At 41.2% G+C, this 25,240-nt stretch overlaps 1 protein-coding gene across 2 annotated transcripts in view; it reads left to right on the forward strand.

Annotated features, from left to right (window-relative positions):
• The window catches only part of f8 (coagulation factor VIII, procoagulant component), a 75,129-nt gene that overhangs the window by 14,818 nt on the left and 35,071 nt on the right, over positions 1 to 25,240 (forward strand). For both annotated transcript variants that reach the window (XM_078210386.1, XM_078210387.1), the window contains exons 3-9: positions 9,892 to 10,014; positions 12,034 to 12,246; positions 14,933 to 15,115; positions 18,586 to 18,807; positions 20,382 to 20,652; positions 21,300 to 21,480; positions 23,592 to 23,673. In XM_078210386.1, coding sequence (XP_078066512.1) covers positions 9,892 to 10,014; positions 12,034 to 12,246; positions 14,933 to 15,115; positions 18,586 to 18,807; positions 20,382 to 20,652; positions 21,300 to 21,480; positions 23,592 to 23,673 — 1,275 coding nt within the window. The remainder of the gene's footprint in view (positions 1 to 9,891; positions 10,015 to 12,033; positions 12,247 to 14,932; positions 15,116 to 18,585; positions 18,808 to 20,381; positions 20,653 to 21,299; positions 21,481 to 23,591; positions 23,674 to 25,240) is intronic.

The following is a 25,240-nucleotide window of genomic DNA, read 5'->3' on the forward strand; positions in this document are numbered from 1 at the left end:
ACCTGTGACTCCACTTTTAATGAGCTATGAACATGTACCCCTAGATCTCTTTGCTCTGTGACTCTCCCCAATGCCCTACCATTAACTGAGTTTGATCTACCAAAATGCATCACCTCGCATTTATCTAAATTAAACTCCCTCTCCCATTCATCAGCCCATTGGCCCAATTGATCAAGATCCCATTATATTGGAGATAACCTTCACTGTCCACAATGCCACCAATCTTGGTGTCATCTGCAAACTTACTAACCGTGCCTCCTAAATTCTCATCCAAATCATTAATATAAATGACAAATAACAGTGGATGCAGCACTGATCCCTGAGGCACACCGGTGGTCACAGGCCTCCAGTTCGAAAAACAACCTTCTGCAACCACCTTCTGTCTTCAATCCAATTTTGTATCCATTTGGCTACCTCATCCTGGATCCTGAGAGATTTAATCTTATGCAACAACCTACCATGCGGTACCTTGTCAAAGGCCTTGCTAAAGTCCATGTAGACAACATCAACTGCACTGCCCTCATCAACCTTCTTGGTTACCCCTTCAAAAGACTCAATCAAATTTGGGAGACATGATTTTCCACTCACAAAGCCATGCTGACTTTCCTTCATCAGTCCTTGCTTCTCTAACTGCCTGTAGATCCTGTCTCTCAGACTACGTTCTAACAACTTACCCACTACAGATGTGAGGCTCACCGACCTGTAGTTCCCAGACTTCTCCCTGCAGCCCTTTTTAAACAAAGGTGCAACATTTGCCACCCTCCAATCTTCAGGCACCTCACCTGTGGCTGTCGATTGAAATATCTCTGTTAGGGGACCCACAATTTCCTCCCTAGCCTCCCACAATGTCCTGGGGTACATTTCATCAGGTCCCGGGGATTTATCTACCTTGATGCGCTTTAAGACTTCCAGCACTTCCTTCTCCGCTATATATACACTCCTCAAGACATCAGTATTTATTTCCCCAAGTTCCCTAACATCCATGCTTTTCTCAACAGTAAATACTGATGAGAAATATTCATTTAGGATCTCGCCCATCTCTTGTGGATCCGCACATAGATGACCTTGTTAATCCTTAAGAGGCTCTACTCCCTTCCTAGTTACTCTTTTGCCCTTTATGTATTTGCAGAAGTTTTTTGGATTCTCCTTTGCCTTATCTGCCAAAGCAATCTCGCGACCCCTTTTTACCCTCCTGATTTCTCTCTTAACTCCACTTCTGCACCCTCAATACTCTTCAAGGGATCCACTTGATCCCAGCTGCCTATGCATGTCATGTGCCTCCTTATTCTTGACCAGGGCCTCAATATTCCGAGTCATCCAGTGTTCCCTACTTCTACCAGCCATGCCTTTCACTCTAAGAGGAATGTGCTTATTCTGAACCCTGGTTAACACACTTTTGAAAGTCTCCCACTTACCAGATGTCCCTTTGCCTGTCAACAGACTCCCCCAATTAACTTTTGAAAGTTCCTGCCTAATACCATCAAAATTGGCCTTGCCCCAATTTAGAATTTTTACTTTTGAGCCAGACCTATCATTCTCCATAGCTATCTTAAAACTAATGGAATTATGGTCACTGGTCCCAAAGTGATCCCTCACTAACATTTCTGTCACCTGCCCTTCTTTATTTCCCAAGAGGAGGTCAAGTTTTGCCCCCTCTCTAGTCGGGCCATCCACATAGTGAATGAGAAATTCCTGAATACAGTCAACAAATTTCTCTCCATCCAAGCCTCTAATACTATGGCTGTCCCAGTCAATGTTGGGAAAGTTAAAATCCCCTACCATTACCACCCTATTTTTCTTGGGGCTATCTGTAATCTCCTAACATATTTCCTGCTGACTTTTTGGGGGCCTAAAGTATAACCCTATCAAAGTGATTTCCCCCTTATTTTTCAGTTCTACCCATATAGACTCAGTGGGTGAACCCTCGGATATGCCTCCTCTCAGTACGGCTGTGATGCTTTCCCTAATCAAAAGTGCAACTCCCCCTCCTCCCTTACCTCCTGTTCGCTCTTTCCTATAGCATTTGTACCCTGGAACATTGAGCTGCCAGTCCTGTCCCTCCCTTAGCCATGTTTCAGTAATTGCTACAATATCCCAGTCCCATATTCCCATCCCTGCCCTGAGTTCATCTGTCTTGCCCGTCGGGCATCTTGCATTGAAATAAATGCAGTTTAATCTGGACTTCCGTTGCTCTGTCTTGCTTTTGCCTGATCTGTCTGGTACTAGGATTACTAACACTGCCTTTACTACGTAATGTGCTCTCTTTAACTTCTGTGCTGTCCTCAAACTTCTGTTCTGTCTCCCTACTGCTTTGGGTCCCACCCCCCTGCCAAACTAGTTTAAACCCTCCCGAGTGGCTCTAGCAAATCTCCCCGCTAGGATGATAGTCCCCTCCAGTTCAGATGTAACCTGTCCCTCTTGAACAGGTCATCCCTTCCCCAGAAAAGATCCCAATAATCCACAAATCTAAATCCCTGCCCCTTGCATCAGTTCTCAAGCCATGCATTCATCTGCCTAATCCTATTCCTACTTTCACTAGCACGTGGCACCAGCAATAGTCCAGAAATTACTACCTTCGAGGTCCTGCACTTTAGCCTTCTGCCTAACTCATATCACTCTTAAGGATCTCATCCCTTTTCCTATCTATGTTGTTGGTACCAACATGTACAATGACCTCTGGCTGCTCACCCTCCCCTCTTAAGAATGTCCTGCAACTGCTCAGAGATGTCCTTGACCCTGGCACCAGGGAGACAACCCACCATCCTGGAGTGAAATGAGTGCTGTTTTGCCCTCACTTCTCATCCAGCAATTTGAGATTGTTGTTAACGTTCTACTTCCTCTGAAATTTCTGGAGGTACCAACCCTCAAATCAAACGCAATTCTCAACTTTCTCTTTGAGTAGTAATGCGGGCGAACTTTGGGTACTTGCATGAATAGTCTTTCTATAAGATGCCAAACAGCTATTCACACAATGTGATATGTTTCAAGGATGGTACGAATCTTTCAGATAATCTACTGATTGATGGATGATAAAGTGTGGATTTTATCTGTTGAATACCATTTACTTCGAGATAATCCCCAAACTCTTGTGAAGTAAACGGTGAACATTATTGCTGCCAATCTGTTCTTGTGTTTACCAAATCTTGCAAGGATTTTGTCAGTTTTTTTCAGTGGTTTGTTCAGATGTAATATTAGTTTAATTATCACTAAGAATGTGTAACCCTCAAACAGACCAGCAAAATCTACATGAAATCGTTGCCATGGCATTTTAGGCCATTCCCATGCGTGTAAAGGAGATAGCGGTGGTGTATTTATTCGTGCACAGGATTGACATTGTTCCACTTTCTCTTCAATCTGAGTATCCAGACCCAGACACCAAAACTAACTACATACTAATTCCTTCATCAGGATTACACCAGGATGTCCTTCGTGTAGCTGTTCAAGAACTCTTCCACACAGACTAGGAGCAATGATCACTTGGATTCCCCGCAATATACACCCACCTTAAACAGTCAACTCAAGCTTTCTTGACATTATGTTTCAAATCAGGATGCAGACGATGCATTCCAGCTATTAGCATAGAAACTAGAGCAGGAGTAGGCCATTTGGCTCTTCGAGCCCGCTGATCATGGCTGATCATCAAATTCCTTTTGCTCCTTTCAATCCCATATCCATTACCTTCTCCATTGAGGGATCATTTTTAGTATGTCTCTGGATTTGAGAAGCTGTCACAGGCAAATGATCTATTAGCAAGGAGTAATGGTAGCTTTGGATTAAAATGAACCAATACTTCAAACTTCTGCAAAGCATCTTTGACATCCTTGTATGCTTTCTCGCATTCTGTTGTCTAGTCTCATGACTGTTTCTTACATAATAAATTACATAATGCCTTCAATAATGTAGCTAAATTATGAATAAGTTTGTCATAATTTACTAATCCTAAAAAGGGCCTTAATTGCGTCAGATTTATTAGGAGTGGTGCTTCTAAAAAAGCATCCATCTTTTTAGGAGCTTTATGTCGGCCTTTACTCTAAATAACTTGACCCAAATACTGGACTGACACCTGGAAAAAGTCACACTTTTTGTTTGTGACGCAGACTATCTGCTTGAAGGTGTTCTAATGTTGCTTCTAAATTATTCAGGTGCCCTGTTCACTGGAGCCTGTAATTACAATGTCATCCAGGTAAAATTGTACACCAGAGAAGCCACTTAAAATCTGAGCCATTGATCATTGGAATAGGCCTGTGCGGATGTTATTCCAAATGGCAATCTTTTATCATGAAAAAGACCTTATGAGTAACAATGTTAAGCAATGGTTGAGATTCAGAGGCTACATTCATCTGTAAATATGCTTGTGAAAGATCAATCTTGCTGAATTTCTGCTCACCTGACAACCCAGCAAACCAAGTAGGTATTGATCAGCACACAACACCGGATTTATGATGGTTTTAAAATTACCACAAAAACAAACTGATCTATTTGGTTTAATGACAGGTACAATGGAGGTAGCCCAGTCACTCATTGTAACCGGCTTTAGCACACAAGTATTAACAAGGCATACTAATTCTTCTTCGACCTTGGGATGGATTGCAAATGGCACCACTCTTGTTTTGAGATGTTTTTTGGTTGACTATCAGCCATTATCTTGAGTTTCACTTGAACTCCCTTCATTAAACCAAGTGTCTCTTTGAATACACGTATTGATTCATTCACAGGCTGTGGGCATTGCTGGCTAGGCTAGGTCAGCAATAATTGCCCTTGAGAGGGTAGTGATGAGCCAACTTCCTGTACTGCTGCAGTCCATATTGTGTAGATACACCCACGGAACTATTAGGAAGGGAGTTACCAGGATTTTGACCCAGCTATAGTGCAGCAGTGCTATCATCAATCCAATGGTACACACTGATTGAAATCACAAACTACCTACTCTGCATATTCTGGGGCAGGCTTCCTGTACCCATACTTATGCCCTATCCACAATCGCATCGAGCACGACTCACAGCAGAAGTATGCTGAAGACATCACTGTAGAACAACAATGGCACCTGTAGCACTGCAAATATGAGCAGCCTAATTTTGTGGCACTCAAAGCCAAAAAATGTAGTAGTGAATAATTAAAATTGATTTCAAAAGGTAAAGTCTTGCTTGACCAACCTCATTGAATTATTTGAAGAGGTAACAGAGTAGAGAAGGGTAATCTGGTAGACATAATATATCTAGATTTCCAAAAGACCTATGACAAGATATCATTTAATATGACATCTTGCAGAATAAGCATGTAATTGGCAAATTAATTTCAGCATAGCCAAAGGTGAGGTATTTCATTTTGGTAAGAAAAATAAGATCACATCTTGCATGACTAAGATCTGGGCAGATGATACAATGAGCAGAATGGATAATTAGCTGGCTACAAGACGGTGCAGAGAGTTGAGGTATGGAGAAGCTTTCAGAGTGGTGACAGTAGAACATATGCTGTGCTGTGATCACAATTATTCACAATTTGTATTAATGAATTAGACTTTTAGAAATCCAGTTCTTGATTCCAATTTGCAGGTGACACCAAATTGGGAGGGCTCGTCAATACTGAATACTATATCAAATTAAAAGACAATATTAATAAACTTTCAGGATAGGCATATAGTTGACAAATTAATTTCAACATAGCTATGGGTGAGGCATTGCATTTTGGTAAGAAAAGTAGGAAGGTCACAGCTTGCCTGAAAGAATCTAAATACTATAGCAAATGAATTAGCGATTTCAAATAGACAAATAATTAAAGTTGTGATATGGGTCAAAAATACCAAAATAAATGTAAATCAAGCATGAGAGCTTATTTCTAAAGGATTAGAATTGAAAAAAAAGGTTATGCTGAATTTGGTTGAAACATTGGTTAGACCACACTTGGCGTATTGTGTATAATCCTGATCACCCTGTTCATAAGAAGAACGTTATAAATAGAATATGGATGCACACGAGGTGGGTTTACAAGGATGAACTAAGAATTACAAAGTTATATCAGGAAGCATTGAATCGTCTGGTTTTGTTTTCTCTTGGAAGAAGAAGACGGTTGGGTGACCTGATAGAAGCTTTTAAAAATAAGAAAGGTAGTGAAAGAGTTGGCACAGGGATAACTTTTCCATTTCATGGGAAGAGCAAAATTAGAAGTCAACAATTTAAATTAGTGATCAAGAAATCAAAAAGTGAATTCAGAAGGAATTTCTGTATCCAGAATGTGGTGAAAATGTGGAACTGGCTCAGTTGCTGTCCCTGGCTAACGCTATTCCCAACATCTTTTTAAAATCAATTCCAGTTTCTGCCAGCAACTTTCTTTGTATTGCCTCATCATTTACTCCACAAACCAATCAATCCCTCAGCACCTCATTTAATGTCCCGAAGTCACAATATTCCACAATTTTCTTGATCCTTGCTATATGTGCCAGAATGTCATCCCGGGTCTCTCCCCATTGAATTAGAACTAAATTGCTATAAAATTACGGAGGGCTTGGTGGGTGGTAGTGACCTTTTACCAACTGTTTAATTTCTGTAAAGGAGCTTGCATCGGGCGTGTTTGGGGACGTAAAGCTATAGATCAAATTATAGGTTTGGGTTCCACACACGCTTAGTAATATCTTCCTCTTTCCCTCTTCAATTCCTTTGGCTTTGAAAAACACTCTAAATGCTCAATGTACTGTACCCATTCCTCTGCAGAGGAGTAAAAGCGATCCATTCTTCCAATACAGGCACCTTTGCAGCTCTTTTTCACTTTAAAAGCTTGACTTTGACTGGACCAGCTTCTATGCTGACTATGTTCCAAGCACACTTGCTGCTTTTTACTTCAGCACAAAATGTAGTAACTTGGCTCCACCAGTTATTAACTAACAAAGAATGTTTATTAACAGTAATAGCTATTTCCAGAGGAATGCAGATTTGATGCTTAGAGTCATGCCTCCATGGCCTAACTGTTGGAACAAGTCCAGACATGTTGAAGTCAAATCCCAATTCAGTTCCTCATTGGTCAGCCTGGGTCATGTAACCTTTTCAGGAGCTCACCCTTTACAGGGGCCAGATCACCATAAAAGGAACGTGCCCTCAAGTTCCATAAAGACAGCTCTTAACTATTCAGCAGAAGATATGGATTACAGGCAGAGAACAACTTTCCCTCTAGCATTTCTTACTCTCCCCCCAGGGAAAAAAAATATTCTCCTGAACCTCTTTCAGTAATTTAACTGAAATCAGTAATTGAGCAGCAGAAGTCAGACTTCCAAATCTGCATGGCAGTGCAATTGTCCCAATGTATTTGTGCCGTGGCACTGCACAGATTTTTCTGTCATTGTTTGTTTGGGTCCTCAATTCAATGTGAGGTTTCTTCAACAGTAGTTTGTTTTCAGTAGTATTTCAGAATTTACTGTATATCTAGCAAGTGTAAGTCTGTAAAAATTACTTCTATCGAAGAGAAGCATGAAATACGCTGATCTATCATATGCACTCGGAAATCTTCAAAGCACATGGCCTAAGTGTGACCTCTTCCCTTCTCTCATAATCTACTTTGACTCGGCTCTTTATGGATGCTATTGCCAAGTAAAACAGCTCGGGTCTCATGCTATTCACAGTCAATTATCCAGCATATCCATAAACTGACAGCATTTCCTCTCGGAATGGCCAGAAAAAACAAACAAAACAACTCAACCACGCATCTCAGTTTTTGCTGGAAAATGTCATGAAGGGCCACTGTATGACTTTTTTTTATGTGAATTATATTTCTGTCTATACAGTTGCCTGGAATTGATGTCAAGACTCTTTTCCTTTCAACGTTTGACCCTTATTTCTCAGCCTGTCCTGAATGTGTCGACTTTTACTGGGATATGGTTCAATATGTGCGGTGTGCCCTCTAATAGCCTACCCAAGTGCCCATTTTCTAAACCTAGATAACAATTGTCACTGATTAATCAAACATGAAGGGCATTATAGATGACCCCAGACCTGTGTATTCTGTGGGTCACTTGATATTAATCAGGAGAGAGAACCCACGCTCATTTTTGACTCCATTGTCCATGGGTGCTGAGGCCAATTGCAATACCCTAGCTGGTACCAGGCCGACTTTCGTTAACTCAGCTAATTGCATATCCAATCCTTTAGGGGAAATGCCAAATAATTCAATTTGAAAACAGTAGTACAATGAAATGTCAGACTCAAGGAGCCTCCCAGGAGTGTGGCTGGACCAACTAATTCTGTCTTTGCTTTCTTTGTAACTGTTACATCGGAACTCTTGGAAAAATATGAAAATCCACACTTCGATCCAGAGGCCTCCAAAGTTCATCTTCAACTTATCCTGGAGTTCCTGAGGAGACAGGTCCCTGATGAGTTTGATAGATGGCTATTATCCTACTGAGAAATCCTTCCTCTTTGTTTTGGACTTGGACAATGATCCCCTTAATTAATCTGGGTTTGTGACTCAGAGCGGGAGGACAGTTCTGTCACTGGAGATAAGTGATCTGTTAGGTAATTTATTGGTTATTTTCGGAAGAGTTCAGAAAAGGTGACAGTGAGAAAAACTTGCAATAATGTCTGGAAAATTCTACTGCACAATGAGTAATAGGCTGTAAAACAAAGTCATAGATCCCAAATAATTGCTCTGTGCCCCACATTAGATTTCTGATCTTTCATTGTCTGGATTTCTGCTACCCTGGTCTTTGTAGTCTGTATCAGCACCTTCCTGACATGTCCATCGTGATACCAAGAGCATATTTTATTTAACTAGAGCTCATAGGACAACATTTGGTATATTAAAGGTTTTATTTAGTTAAAGGCACTGGGTAATGTGACAGAATACTTACTGAGTCCTTTCTGCTTATTCTTTTGACCTAAATTCATGACGAATGTTGGATGTTGTCCTGTGAATGAAAAGGACCAGAAAAAATACGGGATTTCTACTCCACCTTCAGTTATCGACGAGAGCTTAATAAAATACAAAAATTTAAATATATATTTTGTCATCCTATTGTTGTGAAGTTGAGTGCATAAGGATGTAAAGCATGTGTGTAAAGAACTGTAAAACTGCTAGAGGGAAAGAAAACGGTGTGTGGTCCCTTTAAAAGCTGGTTTTGCATTCAGTGCTTGGATGCAGAGTACACACAGTTGCCACATTTGTTTCTAGGACCAAGCATCAGGGTTGCCTTGGTAACACTCTTGCATTTTAATAGCCTATCAGTTTAAAAAAGGCAATCAGCTATTAAGAGCCTATCAGATTTGAATTTGCTGTTGTTGACATCCTCAGACCAATCATGGTGTAAGAAAATTGCAAGGTCATTGCAAGTATAAAGGCCAGAGCAACAACCATCTCAGAATAATATCTCTAGAACCAGAGCCAGGTTAACTGAAGCAGTTAAGGGCAGTTAGATCAACTGAAACATTTCTTAACCCTGCCAGCATCAGATATATCTTCAGAGAACTCACCATTTAACCAGCGAAAAGTACCAAATCAGGCAGTGCTTACAGACAACGGACAACTACAGAAGACTCCAAATCTTTTCTGAAAGCCATCAAGCCTGGTTGTATAGTCTTTGAGAATGACTAAAATTCTGTTATTACTGTTTTGGTAAATGAATGTTCCTTGTATTTATTTGAACAGCATTACAGTCAAACCTTCCTTTAATTGATATTTTACTGATTTAGTTAAAGGTTCAGGGTTGGTTAAATAAAATAACTTGTTGCTCATTCACTTAAAGCAAGTGTCGGGTCTTTATATTAATAAACCTCTGAATATTAATATAGAACAGTTAACACCTTCCCAAACATTTTGCCAGATTACGAAGTGAGGTAAAGGGGATTAACCTCTGCATCATAACACTACTATACTAGAAGTAAATGCCTCACAGATTACTGTATCTCCTAGGTATCCTCGGTCCCACAATCAGAGCAGAAGTTAATGACAAAGTGATAATCCACTTTAAGAACCTAGCCTCACGGCCTTACAGCATTCACCCATTTGGGATATCCTACTGGAAAATGTCTGAAGGTGAGTCCAACACAGCTATAATTAATTGACAAGCTTTGTGGTAATTAGCAAAATAACTATAATAATAATTGTATATTAACATATTGTATTACCATAGAGTCATAGAGGTATATAGCACAGAAAAATGCCCTTAAAATGAATATTTGTTATATATCTCTGTTCACTAACATACTTAAATGTGAAAATCAACAAGAGACATTGCTGCAAAACTCATTTTGCACTTTCTTCATGATAAGTAGTAATAGCCCACGATCAACATCCTGAGGGTTACCATTAACCAGAAACTGAACTGGACTAGCCATATCAATACCATGGCTCCCAGAGCAAAACAAAGACAAAGAATCCTGCAGCAGGTAACTCACCTCCTGACTCCCCAAAGCCTGTCCACCATCTACAAGGCACAAGTCAGGAGTGTAGTATGATACTCATCACTTGCCAGGATGAGTGTAGCTCCAACAATACTCAAGAAGCTTGACACCATCCAGGACAAAGCAACCCGCTTGATTGCTATCCCTTCCATAAACATTCAATCCCTTCACCATCAACAAACTGCAGCAGCAATGTGTACCATCTACAAGATGCACTGCATGAACTCACTAAGGTCCCTTGGGCGGCACCTTCCAAACCCATGACCATTACCACCTAGAAGGACAAGAGTAGCTGATACCAGGAAACACCACCACCTGGAGGTTCCCATCCAAGTCACCCATCATCCTGATTTGGAAATCTATTGTTGTGCCTTCACTGTCGCTAAGTCAAAATACTGGAACTCCCCCCCTAACAGCACTGTGGGTTTATCTATACCTCAGGGATTGCAGTGGTTAAAGAAGGCAACTCACCAAAACCTTCTCAAGGGCAACTCAGAATAGACAATAAATGCTGGCCTAGCAAGAAATGCCATAAATGAATTTAAAAAGTAATACATAGGGAATGACAAAGTGTCAATTCTGTGGTAACACGTTAGACTCACTTCATTATTATCAGATAGTGCTGCTAAAAATATTCAAGCCTTCACCTTCATGTACTGAAGAGTTTATGTTCAAGTTTTGGTGTTGACCTTGAACCCATAGCCTCCTAATTCTGAACAAAGCTGACACTGAGAAGAGGTGCCAATGTGGCTTTGTCCAGAGTGGCAAATATGTGAACATTAACAAGCACAGATAAACCCTATGCAATTACATGTTAAGCCTTAATACCCTAATGCCAGAACAGAGTGATTACTCAGAAATCGCTGTCTGTGTACACACACCTTAACAGAGTAAAGACATGAAAAGAGAATGCACAATGCCAATGTTATTGAATCTATGAAGCCTAAAGCCGACGCCATTAGACTGATTAGATTGGATCAGAATACCCTAGAAATTGAGCACCTACCATACTAATAGCAGAAACATGGATGTACCTCTTTGCCACTGCATTGCTAAGAAAAGTCTACCTGATTTCAAGTTAAATGAATGGATAAAACATGCAGAACCATAGCCTTTCTAAGTGCTGTAAGAAAGAATGCAGATTAACCTCCATTCAGTTAGGGAATATAAATGCACCTACTCTAGTGGACCACCAGCAAACAAAATCATTACCTCACTCCCCATATGAGACAGAAATTCTAGTGCTATTCTTTTGTCTTCTTCACAGTCCCTTGAGGCTCAATGACAATGAAATTCATTAAAAAACAAACAAGTCTATTAATTGCCACAGTGGTCGTAAACATGTTTCTTCTTCATAGTAAGATTGGAGCTAAAGCTAAATGAAGATTAGTTCGTAAAGGTCAAGTCAGATCATTACAATCAGATGGTTTAAGTTAGCGCACAATTCTTAATATTTATCAATATATATATCATAAACCATTGTGCATAGTAATTAACCAAATATTTAACAAATAATATATTTGACAGTTTATGGACATACTTATGGACATTTTGCCTAACATTAACAAAGAGATCATTACAATTACTTTCCTCGACATTTCCCTTATACCTTTTTGTGAGTTGTTATTAATTAAGAACATTCTGTACTAAGGCGCTTCATACAATGACCACACACCCATGCCCGAGAAGAAAGATGACATTGTGGCACCCAAAGGTGAATACGTATATGTCTGGGAAATAACTGAGAATCTTGGCCCAATGAATGGTGATTCCAATTGTCTTACCTACACCTATTCTTCACGTGTGGATCCTGTGAGGGATTTCAACTCAGGATTAATTGGAGCAATGCTTGTATGTAAGCAAGGTGAGTGTGAATTAGGTGCAGGACTAATGCTGGATTTTTTTGTGGAGGCAGTGGCATTGTCCCCTGGTGGAAGACTTGGGGGTGAACCCACCTTCTCTAGACAGGGAAGTAAGGACCAGAGATTACAGTTATCAGACTGCTAACCACCTGAGGTTGTAGCTTCCAACCCCATTCAGGAGGATGCACCATTTCCCAGAGCTCCCTGCTTGTCAGCTCTCCTGACTAAGCAGCACCTTTGGAGTGATTACCACTGTTGGGTCTGTAGTCAGTCCTTGAAAGGCAGCCATGGGAGTGACTGGACTGAATGATAAGTGTACCAGTTTCATTGAGACTGGTCTGGCGGGCCTAGGCAAGGGAGGTGGAGGTCTGCGATAGGGAAGGCAGGGATGGGGGACAAGCAGGGATGGTGATTCTCATTCAGTAATATCTCCATTCAGCAAGGGCACCAGTACAAGAGAGTGCCATACCCTCCAGTGCCACAGCCAGGTGGCCTAAAGACAGGCAGCCCACCCACCATCCACCAAGCCATTGGCAAAATTCTAGCAGAGGTAACTAGGTAATGGGCATGGTCCCTGTAACGGGGTTTTGCAAGGTGACCAGGTAACATCAGAAACTCCAGACAATACAAAGACTCAGGAAAGCCAGTGTCTCAGTTTAAAGATGTAACTTATTTGACCAGCAGCTGCTAGGGGAAATCACCAAAGGGTCGAGCTCTTCCAAAGATGGAGCAGCCAGACCTCTCCAATGAATTCTGCCATGTACAATTCAAAACAGATCAATTATAGACTTTACTTATCAGATTTACCCGCCTTTCATTAGCTTTAAAGCAATCACCTTCAATTCATAAAAGTCATTAATAACACCTGTCATATACTTTAGCCAATCGCATCTCAGCTTCTGGCATAATGGAATTTTATTAGTCCATAGAATCCTGAAGCTAACTTCTGGCTTGGCTAACCCCACTTCCCCTGTCGCTTAGCAACCCCAGACGCCTGATCTCAAAGGTTAGAACATAGAACAGTGCAGCACAGAACAGGCCCTTCGGCCCACGATGTTGTGCCGAGCTTTACCTGAAACCAAGATCAAGCTATCCCACTCCCTATCATCCTGGTGTGCTCCATGTGCCTATCCAATAACCACTTAAATGTTCCTAAAGTGTTTGACTCCACTATCACTGCAGGCAGTCCATTCCACACCCCAACCACTCTCTGCGTAAAGAACCTACCTCTGATATCCTTCCTATATCTCCCACCACGAACCCTATAGTTATGCCCCCTTGTAATAGCTCCATCCACCCAAGGAAATAGTCTTTGAACGTTCACTCTCTCTATCCCCTTCATCATTTTATAAACCTCTATTAAGTCTCCCCTCAGCCTCCTCCGCTCCAGAGAGAACAGCCCTAGCTCCCTCAACCTTTCCTCATAAGACCTACCCTCCAAACCAGGCAGCATCCTGGTAAATCTCCTCTGCACTCTTTCCAACGCTTCCACATCCTTCTTATAGTGAGGTGACCAGAACTGCACACAATATTCCAAATGTGGCCTCACCAAGGTCCTGTACAGTTGCAGCATAACCCCACGGCTCTTAAACTCCAACCTCCTGTTAATAAAAGCTAACACACTATAGGCCTTCTTCTCAGCTCTATCCACTTGAGTGGCAACCTTTAGAGATCTGTGGATATGGACCCCAAGATCTCTCTGTTCCTCCACAGTCTTCAGAACCCTACCTTTGACCCTGTAATCCACATTTAAATTTGTCCTACCAAAATGAATCACCTCACATTTATCAGGGTTAAACTCCATTTGCCATTTTTCAGCCCAGCTTTGCATCCTATCTATGTCTCTTTGCAGCCTACAACAGCCCTCCACCTCATCCACTACTCCACCAATCTTGGTGTCATCAGCAAATTTACTGATCCACCCTTCAGCCCCCTCCTCTAAGTCATTAATAAAAATCTCAAAGAGCAGAGGACAAAGAACTGATCCCTGTGGCACTCCGCTAGCAACCTGCCTCCAATCCGAAAATTTTCCATCCACCACCACCCTCTGTCTTCGATCAGATAGCCAGTTACCTATCCAATCTGCCAACTTTCCCTCTATCCCACACCTCCTTACTTTTTTAGAGGCAAGGTTCCCCCTAGCTAATTCCACAACATCAGCCAAACCAGATGAACGCGCATTCCCACATTTGGAAAGCATCTGTCTTATCTGGACAATGAATAAGCCCTATTCATAAAGTTGCCTTAAGTGTTCTACCATTAGAAACCTTGCAGATAAAACTTGCACATTTCTAAGGTCTCATTGCTCCTTTAGAATGTGGTGTCTGTCCTTGTGCCCTTGACCAGCATGCCTCGTGGTAACTTGCCTTTGGCTAAAGCGAACGATGATTTCATAAAATACATTCGAAATATCAGCATATCTTTTATAAATCATTACCACTTGTTTAAATCTCTTACTCTATAACTCATTTACTTCAATGCTGGTAGTTCTGTCATGCCTTAAATATCTAATGATTTAAAATCTTCACTAACCTATTAGATTTTCTCTAACTTTCTAGGATTTTCCTTCTTCAGTCCCCCATTATGGAATATTTTTCTACAAATGAATGAAATCTGCATTTTCAGTTAAAAGATTTTTTTATTTTAAATAAAAATATAATTTCCAAATTGTAAACATTGTCACTTCAGGGACTCTAAGTGAACTTGGAAAGCAAATCAATCGACAGGAGTTTGTGCTTTTGTTCTCAATCATTGATGAAAGTAAAAGCATGTACCTTGAAACAGACAGGATCAGATACAGAATTCCTGGCCCTCAGAAAGTCAATGGGCGAATGTACTCAATAAATGGCTACGTCAACGTTTCCTTACCAGGTGGGTACAGACACATTTCTCAAAGCTGGGGTTTAGTTGCTCATGGTGCCAGATTTTTATTAATGTGTGAAATTACAATCAAACAAAAGAAGTAATCAAAAAGTCTAATGAAATATTGGCCTTTATCACAACTGTGTTGGACGTGATATAAGTTGTACAGAGCTTTGGTCAGGTCCCATTTGGATTCCCACATGCAGTTTTGGGCACCCTATCTCGGGGAACAGTATGTTGAGCTTGAGGAAGCAGAGGGCACATTCACCAGAACAATTCTTGGGTTGGAGAGTTAAATTAAGCGAACAAGTTGTCCAAACTTAGTTTGGCAGTGGGATGATCTAATTGAGGTTCTAAGAAGAGTGAAGTATTTTATAAAGTGTTTCTGGTGGAGGAATCCAGAAAAAGAGGGCATTATCTTAAAATTAGACCGAGGGTAGGATTTTCCACGCATCCTCACCACATGTTTCATGGTGGCGGAGCCAGCCCACCATTGGCCAAGGGCGGGATCTTCTGGTCCTGCCATCGTCAACTGGGTTTCCTGTTTAACGGACCTGTTCTGAACATTCATTCCAAATATGAATATCTATTAGTATTGTAAACTTGTCATAACCTGCAAATTATTGGGAACCTGAATTTATCTTTTGTATACGTTCATAGAATCATAGAAACCCTACAGTGCAGAAACAGGCCATTCGGCCCATCAAGTCTGCACCGACCACAATCCCACCCAGGCCCTACTCCCATATCCCTACACATATTACCCGCTAATCCCTCTAACCTACGCATCTCCGGACACTAAGGGGCAATTTTAGCATGGCCAATCAACCTAACCCGCACATCTTTGGACTGTGGGAGGAAACCGGAGCACCCGGAGGAAACCCACGCAGACACGAGGAGAATGTGCAAACTCCACACAGACAGTGACCCAAGCCGGAAATCGAACCCAGGACTCTGGAGCTGTGAAGCAGCAGTGCTAACCACTGTGCTACCGTGCCGCCCTGCTACGTGTCTCATGTTGCACCTAAGCAGCCCACGGACACATAAAATTTGGGCATACCTAATCAATATAGTCTTGAAAAGGAGATGGAGGTTGGGGAAAATGACAGATTGGTGTTCAAAACTCTTTAGACTTTGATAGTTTAATTAGTTTATGCCATGAGGTAATAACCATAGCTTCTTGGATTAAAGTTGTAAGGTTTCTCCAAGGCACCACGTAGTAGGTTGTTGCATAAGGCTAAATCTCACGGGATCCAGGGTGAGGTAGCCAAATGGATACAAAGTTGGCTTGACAACAAAAGCCAGAGGGTGGTTGTCGAGGGTTGTTTTTCAAACTGGAGGCCTGTGACCAATGGTGTGCCTCAGGGATCGGTGATGGGTCCATTGTTATTTGGCGTTTATATTAATGATTTGGATGAGAATTTAGTAGGCATGGTTAGTAAGTTTGCAGATGACACCAAGATTGATGGCATAGTGGACAGTGAAGAAGGTTATCTAGGATTGCAATGGGATTTTGATCAATTGGGTCAGTGGGCTGACAAATGGCAGATGGAGTTTAATTTAGATAAATGCGAGGCGATGCATTTTGGTTGATCGAACCAAGGCAGGACTTACTCATTAATGGTAGGGCACTGGGAAGAGTTATAGAACAAAGAGATCTAGGGGTACAGGTTCATAGCTCATTGAAAGTGGAGTCGTAGGTGGACAGAGTGATGAAGAAGGCATTTGGCATGCTTGGTTTCATTGATCAGAATATTGAATACAGGAGTTGGGATGTATTGATGAAGTTGTACAAGACATCGGTAAGGCCACACTTGGAATATTGTGTACAGTTCTGGTCACCCTATTATAGAAAGGATATTATTAAACTAGAAAGAGCGCAGAAAAGATTTACTAGGATGCTACCGGGACTTCATGGTTTGAGTTATAAGGAGAGGCTGGATAGACTGGGACTTTTTTCTTGGAGTGTAGGAGGCTTAGGGGTGATCTTATCGAGGTCTATAAAATAATCAGGGGCATAGATCAGCTAGATAGTTAATATATTTTCCCAAAGGTAGGGGAGTCTAAAACTAGAGGGCATAGGTTTAAGGTGAGAGGGGAGAGATACAAAAAGGTCCAGAGTGGCAATTTTTTCACACAGAGCATCATGAGTGTCTGGGACAAGCTGCCAGAGGTAGTAGTAGAGGCGGGTAAAATTTTGTCTTTTAAAAAACATTTGGATAGTTACATGGGTAAGATGGGTATCGAGGGATATGGGCCAAACATGGGCAACTGGAACTAGTTTATGGGTTAAAAAAGGGGCGGCATGGGCAAGTTGGGCTGCAGGTCCTGTTTCCATGCTGTAAAATAATTCAGCTGGCTTTTACCCTGAAATCACCTCAGTGATTTAATGAGCTCACTAAAATAATTCTACTGGTAACAAAAGCAGGTCCAAAGGTATACAGGTTAGGTGGATTGGATGTGCTAAATTTCCCCTCAGTGTCCAAAGTTAAGATTAAGGTTATTTATTAGTGTCACACGTAGGTTTACATTAACACTGCAATGAAGTTACTGTGAAAATCCCCTAGCCGCCACACTCTGGCACCTGTTCGGATACATTGAGGGAGAATTTAGCATGGCCGATGCGCCTAACCAGCACGCCTTTCAGACTTATGGGAGGAAACCGGGGCACCCGAAGGAAACCCATGCAGACACGGGGAGAACGTGCGGACTCCACACAGACAGTGACCCAAGCTGGGAATTGAAGCTCGGTCCCTGCCGCTGTGAGGCAGCAGTGCTAACCATTGTGCCAAAGGTGTATAGGCTAGGTGGATTAGCCATGGTAAATGCTCAGGGTTACGGGGATAGGGCGATAGAGGATAAGGTGGGGGTGAGTCTAGGTACAATGACCTTTCGGAGAGTCAGTGCAGTCTCGATGGGCTGAATGACCTCCTTCTGCACTGTCAGGATTCTATGGTTCTATAGAAATTTCTATATCATTTCAATGGTAAAATAGGAGCACTGTGAGGTGACATCATTCCAGGAAGGAAAGAGAGGGGGGAAATACTATTAGCTAGGATTTCAGAAACAATTCAAAATTAAATAGGACTCACTAAGTTAAGTTTATTTATTAGTCACAAGTAAGGCTTACATTAACACTGCAATGAAGTTACTGTGAAATTCCCCTAGTCGCCACACTTCGGCGCCTGTTTGGGTCAATGCACCTAACCAGCATGTCTTTCAGACTGTGGGAGGAAACCGGAGCACTCGGAGTATTAGTACGGATTCTGTTTGGCCTTGTGGCTGGAAATAGATGTTGGAAAAATTTGAACTTCAGTCTCACTTTCAGTGTGTTTTGGTTTATTTGATATAGACTGAACTCAGCTCTCAAGTCTTTGGTGTGGAATTCGTCTCTTTAGCAAATATGATGCATAAGACTTGACTCCATTAAAATCTCTCTTTCAAAAGACATTTATCACTCCAGTATTATTCCTTGTCAGATCTGAATATTTGCAAAACCAAAGTCGTCAGCTGGCATTTAATAGCAATGGGCTCCACCCCAGAGCTGTACTCCATTTACTTCAATGGATTTGGGCTTCTAGTACGTGACCACAGAGTTGTCTCAGTTGAATTGGCTCCAACAGCATTTGTGACTGCGGAAATGATCCCAAGTCATGAGAGCAAATGGTTACTGAGTTGTCAAAACCCTAACCATCAACAAGGTAAGAGTGACAGCAAGATTATACTGTGATGACAATGTCAGGAATGTGAAACCAGTATGTAAAATGCTCACCATTATGACTTCTTGTAAAGGATTGTAGAATTTAAAATTCTTGTCTTTAAAAAAACAGGGCTTGATTTTCAACGTACACTATCCCTTCAGCCTTGACACACCAGTCTAATTGCCACTCAGAAGAATTAAATGGAAATCTATATTTAAGACCAGATCCTACATGAAATGAGTTTGAGGCCACCTACCAAACTATCCCATAACTGCTCACAGTACTTTCACTTAGATATCATAAAAATTCAGGAAATGGAAATGCTATACAGCTGCTCTTCTGTTGCTAGAATTATAGCAATCAAGACAGAGTGAAAGGTTCTTTACTCTATCTCTGACACAGTGCCTAAAAGTGCTTAAAGAGCATCTCACTCGGGCCCAACATCCCTTCCCTATCCCCATAACCCCACGCATTTAATATGGTCAATCCACCTAACCTACACATCTTTGGACTGAGGGAGGAAACCAGAGCACCCGGAGGAAACCCAACACAGACACAGGGAGCATGTGCAAACTCCACACAGACAGTCCCCCAAGTCCAGAATCACTCCCAGGTCCCTGGCACTGTGAGGTAGCAGTGCTAACCACTATTCCCCCATGCCACCCATATCTTTGGATGGAGTAACCCTGCGCTATGACAAAAGGTATGGACTGTGTGCTCCAATTATTTGAAATGAGCTTACTCTTAGGATTTAGCATAGGGGTCAAAGTCCTACTCTATTGCACTTTCAAAAGCAGAGCACCAATCCTAGGCCCTCAGTCTTTATTGTCAAGCCCATAAAGTCAGTTTAAAGGGGTGGCAGGGATCAAGCTTCTAATACAATCATGTGTTTTTAGCAGCTTGGAAATCATAAGATTTGATCCATTTATATATTTTTAAAAATTTATATTAGAAAGACTGGTTTAAAATCTATTAAGGAAAATCTATAAACTTTAACTTTGGACTGTGAACAAGAATATGACTATTTTACAAAACCTTCTGCTATTTGTGTGCCACACATTAATCATTGAAGCCCTTAGTGGGTTAATTCATATCTTTAAATTGTCTAATATAGGCTGACTGATAGAAGTAGGCTAATGATTTCAGTTTTTAGGCATTCACAAGTCACAGGGAGATTCATCCATCCACGTACAGTGAATGGGGTTTGTTTTTAAAGTTTATTTATTAGTCACAAGTAAGGCTTACGTTAACACTGCAATGAAGTTACTGTGAAATTCCCCTAGTCGCTACACTCCGGCGCCTGTTCAGGTCAATGCATGTCTTTCAGACTGTGGGAGGAAACCGGAGCACCCGGAGGAAACCCATGCAGACCATGGGGAGAACGTGCAAACTCCACACAGATAGTGACCCAAGCTGGGAGTTGAATCCGGGTCCCTGGTGCTGTGAGGCAGCAGTGCTAACCACTGTGCCACCACTTAATAGGGGTATTTGTTTAAAGGGAATGTTTAGTTTGCTGTGTCAGAGATACATGAAGAATTCTCAAGTTCTTTTTCTGCTGCTGTGTGTTACACCAGCTGGAATGAAGGCCTACTTTAATATCGAGGGAAACTGTGAAGAGGACACTGCTTCCATCTGGAGAACGGGGAAAGTGGAGGAAGAGGAGGAAGATGTCAATTACAATAATTATGAATATGGGGAAGAGGATGAGGAGGACATTCGACTAAAAATTAACTACTTGCCACGGACAACTGTTACCAAAACTAGGTCAATGGAATGGATTTATTATATTGCCGCTGTGGAGTGTGAATGGGATTATGCTCCAACTCTTCCAGACTATGTGAGCAGGTACAGTCCTTCTGTCTTCATTCTCTTATTGATGTGTCTTGAAGTGCCTGTCAAGCTGATGTTTCCTGCAGGAGTAAGACTGGTAGAGCTGAATTTAATGGATGCATCTCCTACAACAGCATCTCTAGTAATAGCTTCTTCTGAAAGAAGTCTTCAGTAGGGCGTCTTCAAGAATTCTGGGGGTGTCTCGTACAGAATGTCCAACTTCAGGGTCTGGTACATCAGTGGGGAAATGTAGAGCAGACACACCCACAGTGTGGAAATGAGAAACAGTCACAGATTCAGTTAATTAGAAGTGTTAGGTGCCACAGTTGGCACAATAATGACCTAGGATAATAAAAATTATTCTATTAATTAATTATATTAGTACATCTCATCACCCAGCATGGAAAGTGAATTATATTGAAAAAAGGAAAACGATTGCTCCATATGAAGAGAGACAAAATCAGTAGGCAGGCCTTCATTCTCACAGGTCACTTCTGTCTATGTCTCAGCAGTTTGGCATTAAGCATGAACAAGGGATAGCACAGAAAAACCATTAAAAATAAGAAATAAGCTATCTAACAGGGTCTATGATGAGAGGAACAACTTGCTGATGAAATTTGTCTCCAAATCTTTGCTCTTCATGTTCCTTTTTTTCCCTTCAGTGAGTTAAGAGGCAAGTTTCTGGAAAGGGGTCCAGACAGAATTGGGAAGAAGTATAAAAAGGCTGTTTACGTGGAGTATACAGACAGTACCTTCACAGTTGTAAAACACAAACCGGGTCCAGAGTCGTCAAAGGGAATTCTGGGCCCAGTTTTACGTGGAGAGGTCGGAGATCGCTTTAAGGTAAATTGTTCTAATATACTCATGGTTTGTAACAGTAAGGAATGGTAATGCCATAGAGCATTCTACTGGGGAACTTATCAATTGAAACTGTGACACTAGTGTTTTTCTAACAAAATTAATTTTTAATTTGTGTTTTGTCTGGCTTGAAGCAACTTTGAGGGAGTTACATAAAATTACATAGAAGGTACAGCATAGAAATAAACTGTATAGAAATAAACTATTCGGTCAAACAGGTCCAAGTTAAGCTAGCTCCCAAGACCAGGCTAAGTATACTTTTCAATGGAAAATGTTCAGTTTGAGTCAGTTGATTGGCTGGATTTTCTTTAGGTTGTGAGTTTGCTTTGGCAATAATTGTTTAAAATGTCAATTGACTTATCAGACTGGGGGCCCTTTATACTCAATCCAAAAAATTTTATGCTATTGTCAAAGGTGATATCTCATTATTCCTCAGAAGTAGACAGAACCCCTTAGCAGCAGTTCATTAAAGAATTGATTAATCCCTGCTCCCTTGCACTAATAGTCAGGTCTAACATCTGTCCCAGCCCTTCCATCCTTGAATAATTTGCATCTGCCCAAAGATCAGTCTCATGTCAGCTAACGTTGCAAGGTCAGCAGGTAATACAGAAATATACTGCACTAGGATTTCAGGAAGATTTATAATTTTCCTGGCTTGCACAGATGCCTAGACTAATTAGCACCCAGATGTGAGCCCGTAGTGTTTGGCTTAATTGTTATATTACCTGTTCTAGTGCTCCAACAAATTGCCCCTCCCATAGATTCAGCATGGCAAATAAAAGCTCGTGATGGATGACCTCTCGTTGTTCGTATGTAAATGTTCCCTTCAAACAATGGTCACACAGCAATTTTTGGGCCATCTGGCCTTTTGGCACTGGTGTAGACATTGGTTGGGGTTGACAAAGATGTAGCTGCGCTGGCATCCTGAGAGAGGGCATTGTGCAACTGCCGTGGTTATCAACAAAAACTTGCATTTACATATTGCCTCTAACATGGTTAAAAGGTTTCAAGGCACTTCACAGAAGTGTTATCAAACACAATTTGACATCAAGCTCTATAAGGGGATATTAGGTCAGATGGCCAAAAGCTTGGTCAAAGATCCAGGTTTTAAGGAGTGTCTTAAAAGAGGAAAGAGAGATAGGGAGGCAGAGAGATTTAAGAAGGGAATCCCCGATCACTGGGTCAGACAGCTGAAGGCATGGAGAGCAATAGTGGAGGGATTAACATTGAGTAAGAGCGATATGATGAGAAGGCCAATCTTGCCATTTCATTCAATAAGTTCCTGCACTAAAGCCATGTTCTCAGAGCAATGTGGCTGGCATTGACCTGGTCAGCCACTTCTTTCCATAATAATGGATGATTTAATGGGCCACTGTCACCAACTACAGGGAAGAGGACATCCTCCTGATACTTGTACTCCACAAACTCAGAGAAGTACCCAGGACAGTGTAATGCTGCCTCAATAACACCTGTTCTCAGCCTTAATAGAGTGCCTCGATATAAAGAGCTGCAGTGGTAACTGACCTGTCAGATTTCCCACTCTCCCTTTGGCAAGCTGCGTACAAGAGAACACAGCTAGCACTAGCTAAGCGGATGCTTGCCCACCACCTGCTCAATATATATATGCACCTCTTTGTAACTCACTTTAATGCATCTCACTCCCCATTTGTTTTTCACTGCAGAACTCTAGAACATAGTCATATCCATTACTGTACCATTATCTGATATATTGCCTCCTTGGCAATATCACTCCCTGATGCAACTTGTATTCCCCATAAACTAACAACATTAACAAAACCCGGTCAACTCCAAGCTGGAAAGTCCATCAATATTGGGACTGTCCACAATCGCCTGATCTCTGCATTTTCCCCACCAAGCTGCACATTGACAAGAATTGAACAAGTATCCCGATCAAAACATTATTTGCAACATGAATCCTCAGTGCTCAACTTCATCAGCCTCTAAATGCATGCTGTCGTCAAGTATTATTGTCAAAGTCCATCTTACATTTCCCACTGACATCCATTTTATGGAGACAGTATTAACAGTAACTGCACTCTGCATCTAAAAATGTTGGTCCTTTCTGTCTGATACAGGTCATCTTTAAGAATCTCGCGAGCAGACCATACAATATTCATCCACATGGACTGACAGAAATAAAGGTGAACAAAGCTGAAGGTAAGAAAGAACATTATTCGGTTGACAAGGTCAAAGAAGCCCGTAATAGGGAAGGACTGTCCTGAGTTTATGGGTAGGACCTGTAGAGGTCCTCTTTGATCTGTAATAAAAAATTTCATTGTATTTTATGTGTTGCAGGAAAAGTCTGCTGCAATGCAGTTAAACACAAAAATGTGCTAGTTTACAGATTACCTTAAATTTACAAATCTAAATGCAAAAAGACACCAGTACTGTGTCACAGGTGGTGTGGGAATTATCAGTGTTTGAAATAAATACATTTTCTGTGGACTGGTAGACAACTATTGGAGCCATGTGCAGAGCAGGAAACTAGAAGTCAAAAACGCCTATCTGCCATATTACTGTAATTTGACCTGCACTGTCAATGTTACTGAGCTTAAGAAGACTGTTACATTAAACACTATACATCTGGCACCAGAGTGTGTGTGACTTCTTGCAAGCTGTGCCCAGCATACCCTCTAATTCTATCTTTTACTCTCATTCTATGGTTTCAAACTCTTTTCTAACACTCTAGCTATGATTATAACACTACATTCTGCACCCTCTCCTTTCCTTCTCCGTGAACAGTATGCTTTGTCAGTGTAGCGTGCAAGATACAATACTTTTCACTGCATACTAATACATGTGACAATAATAAATCAAATCAAACATTGTTATATACAGTTTGTAACAACTTCAATCAGGCCATTGAAGTTGGCCTATTGAAGTATGAATTCCCTGATTAAGAATCCAATTGATGTGCCAATCAGGGAGTCTTTGCCTTGTACCTAACCAGGAGTGTCAGTTCCTCTGACACCCCTGGGAGTAGACTGCTAACTGATAGCACTCTGTGTACTGTTGTTGGAGTTGTAGATAAAGGGATTTTGGCGAAGGGACTTCTGCCCTGCAGACTTATTACACAGTAGAAGTGGAGTTAGTCATTGATTGGTCATGCATTTCCTTTATAGAATATTCAGCAGAAGGGAGTGCTTTGAGGAGCAAATCACTTTTGTCTTCCCCTCTCCCTTTGGCTAGTGGTACACTAACACTGAAGAACATCATAATCTGAGAAAAATTATTTAAGGCCAGAGAAGAACCCACCTACATACATCTTGGTGAAAGACTCCACTCAGAGAGTTATCATTCCCATTTATATTGTTCACATGCAATTCCTAATGATCGATGTAAAATGTTATTAATTGCAAGTCAATTGCAAGTCAAACTCATACAGAAAGGATTATGATAACAAATAGTAGACAGGTTATACATATATAAATTGTGTTTTTTGCAATTATGTGAACAATGTATTTTTCACAATTATGTTGGGTACACTCTCTCCATTCATTTTACCTTTATTTATATAGAAGTTTATTTTCCCTGCCCTACACCTTAAGTAGCAAAAACATATGAATATGATCTGTTCCTAAGCTTTATTATTATGTTCTTCTTTTCATATCCCCATCAACACCACCAGGAAATGTAATTGAGCCTTCATTTCATTGTTGTCCATGGAATCTTGTGCACAATATGGGTGCTACATTTATCTACATAACAGCAGTCACTTTCCTTC

The sequence above is a fragment of the Mustelus asterias genome, chromosome 4 (genome assembly GCF_964213995.1).
Source record: "Mustelus asterias chromosome 4, sMusAst1.hap1.1, whole genome shotgun sequence".
In the NCBI taxonomy this organism is placed as follows: Eukaryota; Metazoa; Chordata; class Chondrichthyes; order Carcharhiniformes; family Triakidae; genus Mustelus; species Mustelus asterias.